Below are 4,394 nucleotides of genomic sequence, written 5' to 3' on the forward strand. Positions count from 1 at the left end.
GATCTTCATATGTTTCACATGATATATGATCTAGCATGTAGTTTTATCATGGATATAATCAATATCATGATTTCAATGATTAATAATTGTTTATATGTCATCATCATGCTATTAATTTATGGAATTAAAATGACATGGAAATTGCCTATTATCCTAACAATCCAAAAACCTAATTATAGGTATTTTTCTGTCAGAGGTTTTGCTGCTGTGTTAAAGCCTGATCCTTTTGATGGTAAAAACTTCTTGATTTGGAGAGCTAAAATGGAATTGTGGCTCACTGCAATGTCATGTTATCATATCTCCGATGGCAAACCTGCTAACTTGCCTCCTGAGGATGAGGCTAAGTTTAAGGCTGATGACAACCTCTTTCGAGGTGCAGTGATTAGCGCACTTGATCCAAAATTTCAGAAAAGCTATATCATCCTTCCTACAAGGAAAGAGCTGTGGGATGCACTTGTGGGAAAGTTTGGAGTTACCGATGCTGGTAGCGAGCTGTACCTCATGGAGCAGCTGTATGACTACAAGATGGTTGAGAACCGATCTGTAGTGGAACAGGCTCATGAGATTCAGGCACTAGCTAAGGAACTTGAGCTCTTTCCATGTGTCTTACCTGACAAGTTTGTGGCTGGCGGTATAATCGCCAAGTTACCACCCTCTTGGAAGGACTTTGCTACCTCACTCAAACATAAGAGACAGGAGTTTAATGTTGAAGAGCTCATTGGTACTCTTGATGTTGAGGAGAGAGCGAGAGCAAAAGACGATGGAAAGAGTGTTGAGACCTCTACTGCTACTGTGGTACAGAAGAAAAACTCTGGATTCCGCAAGTATAAAAAGAAGAAAAACCAAAACAAGCAAGAGAACACAACTAAGCCTATTCAAACAGCACAGTTTAAAAAGAAGAACAACAACAAGAGAGATGGAGGTTGCTTTGTTTGTGGCAGTGAACAGCACTGGGCAAGTGAATGCCCTGAGCGCAAGTTCAAGCAGGAAAAGAAATCAGCAAATGTTATCACTACTGATACTGGAGAAGGAGCATCTAGGTATGGTAATTCTTTACCATTTGTTCTTTTAGTATGTAATTCACCTGAGTAGTGGATGGATAGTGGTGCAAATATTCATGTGTGTGCTAATGTTTCTCTATTTTCTTCCTACCAGGTCGAGAGGTCTGGCGCCTTGTTGATGGGAAATGGGTCACGTGCTCATGTTCTTGGTGTTGGTACAATCATTCTGAAGTTTACTTCGGGAAAGACGGTGCCATTGAAGAGCGTGCAGCATGTGCCCTCCATCAAGAAGAATCTTGTTAGTGCGTCTATGCTATGTCGAGATGGCTACAAAATTGTTCTAGAGTCGAATAAATGTGTTGTGTCGAAACATGGTTCTTTTGTTGGTAAAGGATATGATTGCGGAGGCTTGTTCCGCTTATCACTGCATGATGTGTGTAATAAAATGATGAATTATGTTAATATTTCTGATGAGTCGGATTTATGGCATTCACGTTTCTGTCATGCAAGTTTTGGCTGTCTTATGCGGTTAGTAAATCTAAATTTAATTCCTAAATTCAATTTGGTCAAAAAGTCTAAGTGCCATGTATGTGTTGAATCAAAACAACCCCGCAAGCCTCACAAGGCTGCTGAGGCGAGGAATTTAGCACCTCTAGAACTTGTCCATTCCGATTTGTGCGAAATGAATGGAATTTTGACTAAAGGCAGTAAAAGATACTTCCTCACGTTTATAGATGACTCCACTAGGTTTTGCTATGTGTATCTCTTAAAAACAAAAGATGAAGCATTTAATTATTTTAAGACCTATAAAGCTGAAGTTGAGAACCAACTTGAGAGGAAAATAAAGCGGTTAAGGTCCGATCGAGGTGGAGAATATTTCTCTAATGTTTTCGATGAGTTCTGTGTGGAACATGGTATTGTTCATGAGAGGACACCGTCATTCTCACCATAATCCAATGAGATTGCTGAAAGGAAAAACTGCACTCTAACAGAGTTAGTGAATGCCATGTTGAGTACAGCGGGATTATCCAAGGAATGGTGGGGTGAGGCGATTTTGACAGCATGTCATGTCCTGAACAGAGTTCCAACAAAGAACAAAGAGATCACACCATTTGAGGAATGGGAAAAGAGAAGATTAAATCTCTCATATTTGCGCACTTGGGGTTGCTTGGCTAAAGTAAATGTGCCAATCAACAAAAAGCGTAAACTTGAGCCTAAAACTGTTGATTGTATTTTCCTTGGCTATGCCTTTCACAGCATTGGGTATAGGTTCTTAATTATAAAATCTGAAGTTCCTGATATGTATGTTGATACAATCATAGAATCCAGAGACGCTACATTCTTTGAGAATGAATTTCTAATGAAGAATACAACTAGTGAAACAAGTCATGAGACTATAATTCCCCATGAACACGATATGTCTATTCCAATAGATCATGCTGAAGAATCTCATGTACACATCCCTGAGGAGGATGACACTATAGTCACTCGAAAGAGTAAGAGACAGAGGGTTGCAAAATTCTTTGGTGATGACTATTTAGTGTACCTTGTGGAAGACATACCAACCACCATTAGAGAGGCATATTCTTCTCCTGATGCTGACTTGTGAAAGGAAGCAGTAAGGAGTGAGATGGATTCTATTATGTCTAATGGAACTTGGGAGGTCGTTGACCGTCCTTATGGGTGTCAACCTATAGGTTGCAAATGGATTTTCAAGAAAAAGCTTAGGCCTGATGGTACAATTGAGAGGTACAAGGCAAGGCTTGTGGCCAAAGGATATACCCAAAAAGAGGGTGAAGATTTCTTTGACACCTATTCACCAGTTGCTCGATTGACTACAATTCGCACCTTAATTGCCGTGGCTGCCTCTTATGATCTTATCATTCATCAGATGGATGTTAAGACAACTTTCCTGAATGGAGAGTTAGAAGAGGAGATCTATATGGATCAGCCAGAAGGGTTCATTGCGGATGGTCAAGAGAACAAGGTGTGCAGGTTGTTAAAATCATTATATGGCCTAAAACAAGCACCTAAGCAATGGCATGAAAGGTTTAATAATACTTTAACATCTAACGGTTTCTCTATGAATGAAGCTGACACGTGTGTGTATTATCGATATGGTGGGGGTGAAGCTGTTATGCTGTGCCTATATGTTGATGACTCCTGATCTTTGGATCAAATCTCAATGTGATTAAGGAAGTAAAGAAACTTCTGTCGAGCTATTTTGAAATGAAAGATTTGGGAGAAGCTAATGTTATTTTAAACATCAAGCTTATTAGAGAAGGTGATGGTGAGGTAACTCTGTTACAATCTCACTATGTGGAAAAGGTATTAAGTCGCTTTGGTTTTAGTGACTGTGATCCTGCTCCCACGCCTTATGATCCTAGCGTGCTATTAAGGAAAAATCGAAGAATAGCAAGGGATCAACTGACATACTCCCAGATCATTGGCTCACTCATGTACCTTGCAAGTGCGACAAGGCCTGACATCTCATATGCTGTGAGCAAGCTGAGCCGGTTTGTGTCAAACCCGGGAGATGATCACTGGCGTGCTCTTGAGAGAGTGTTGCGTTATCTAAAAGGTACTATGACTTATGGTATTCATTATACTGGACATCCAAAAGTGCTGGAAGGCTATTGTGATGCCAACTGGATTTTTGATGCTGATGAGCTTTATGCCACGAGCAGATATGTGTTTCTGCTTGGAGGTGGCGCTGTTTCCTGGAAGTCTTGCAAGCAGACTATCTTAACGAAGTCTACAATGGAAGCAGAACTCACCGCATTGGACACTGCTGGAGCTGAGGCCGAGTGGCTTCGTGATTTCTTATTGGATTTACCGGTAGTTGAAAAACCGATACCGGCTATTTCAATGAACTGTGACAACCAGACTGTGATCACAAAGGTCAACAGTTCCAGGAATAACATGAAGTCCACAAGGCATGTTAAAAGAAGATTAAAGACTGTTAGAAAGTTGAAAACCTCTGGAGTTATAACGTTGGACTATGTTCACATGTCGAATAATCTGGCAGATCAATTCACTAAGGGACTGTCATGAAATGTGATAGAAAGTGCATCGAGAGAGATGGGTATGAGACCCACGTGAAAGTCTACTGTAGTGGTAACCTGCTCTATGTGATCGGAGATCCCGTGAAGTAGAGTGGTGAAACAAGCTATAAGTAGATTGAGAGAAAAGTTCCCTACGAACCTATCTCTGATGCATATCTTTCTTTCTGTAAGGCAGGATGGTATTTACCTTAATGTATTTTGAGAGTCTTATAAAGATGAGATGTTGTCCTACAGAACATCTTTTGAGAAGTACACCTATATGAGTCAAACTGCTGGTCACAGTCTATGGGACCTGGGTTATCCCTAAACACTCATGAAAGGCATAGAA

The 4,394-nt window shown here is 40.4% G+C and overlaps 1 protein-coding gene across 1 annotated transcript; it reads left to right on the forward strand.

Annotated features, from left to right (window-relative positions):
* The first annotated feature begins 3,458 nt into the window (after positions 1 to 3,458).
* Positions 3,459 to 4,055, forward strand: LOC136549020 (secreted RxLR effector protein 161-like). Its single transcript, XM_066540335.1, has one exon. The coding sequence runs from the start codon at positions 3,459 to 3,461 to the stop codon at positions 4,053 to 4,055; it is 597 nt and encodes a 198-aa protein (XP_066396432.1).
* Positions 4,056 to 4,394: the final 339 nt, after the last annotated feature.

This window comes from Miscanthus floridulus, chromosome 4 (genome assembly GCF_019320115.1).
Source record: "Miscanthus floridulus cultivar M001 chromosome 4, ASM1932011v1, whole genome shotgun sequence".
NCBI classification, from domain to species: Eukaryota; Viridiplantae; Streptophyta; class Magnoliopsida; order Poales; family Poaceae; genus Miscanthus; species Miscanthus floridulus.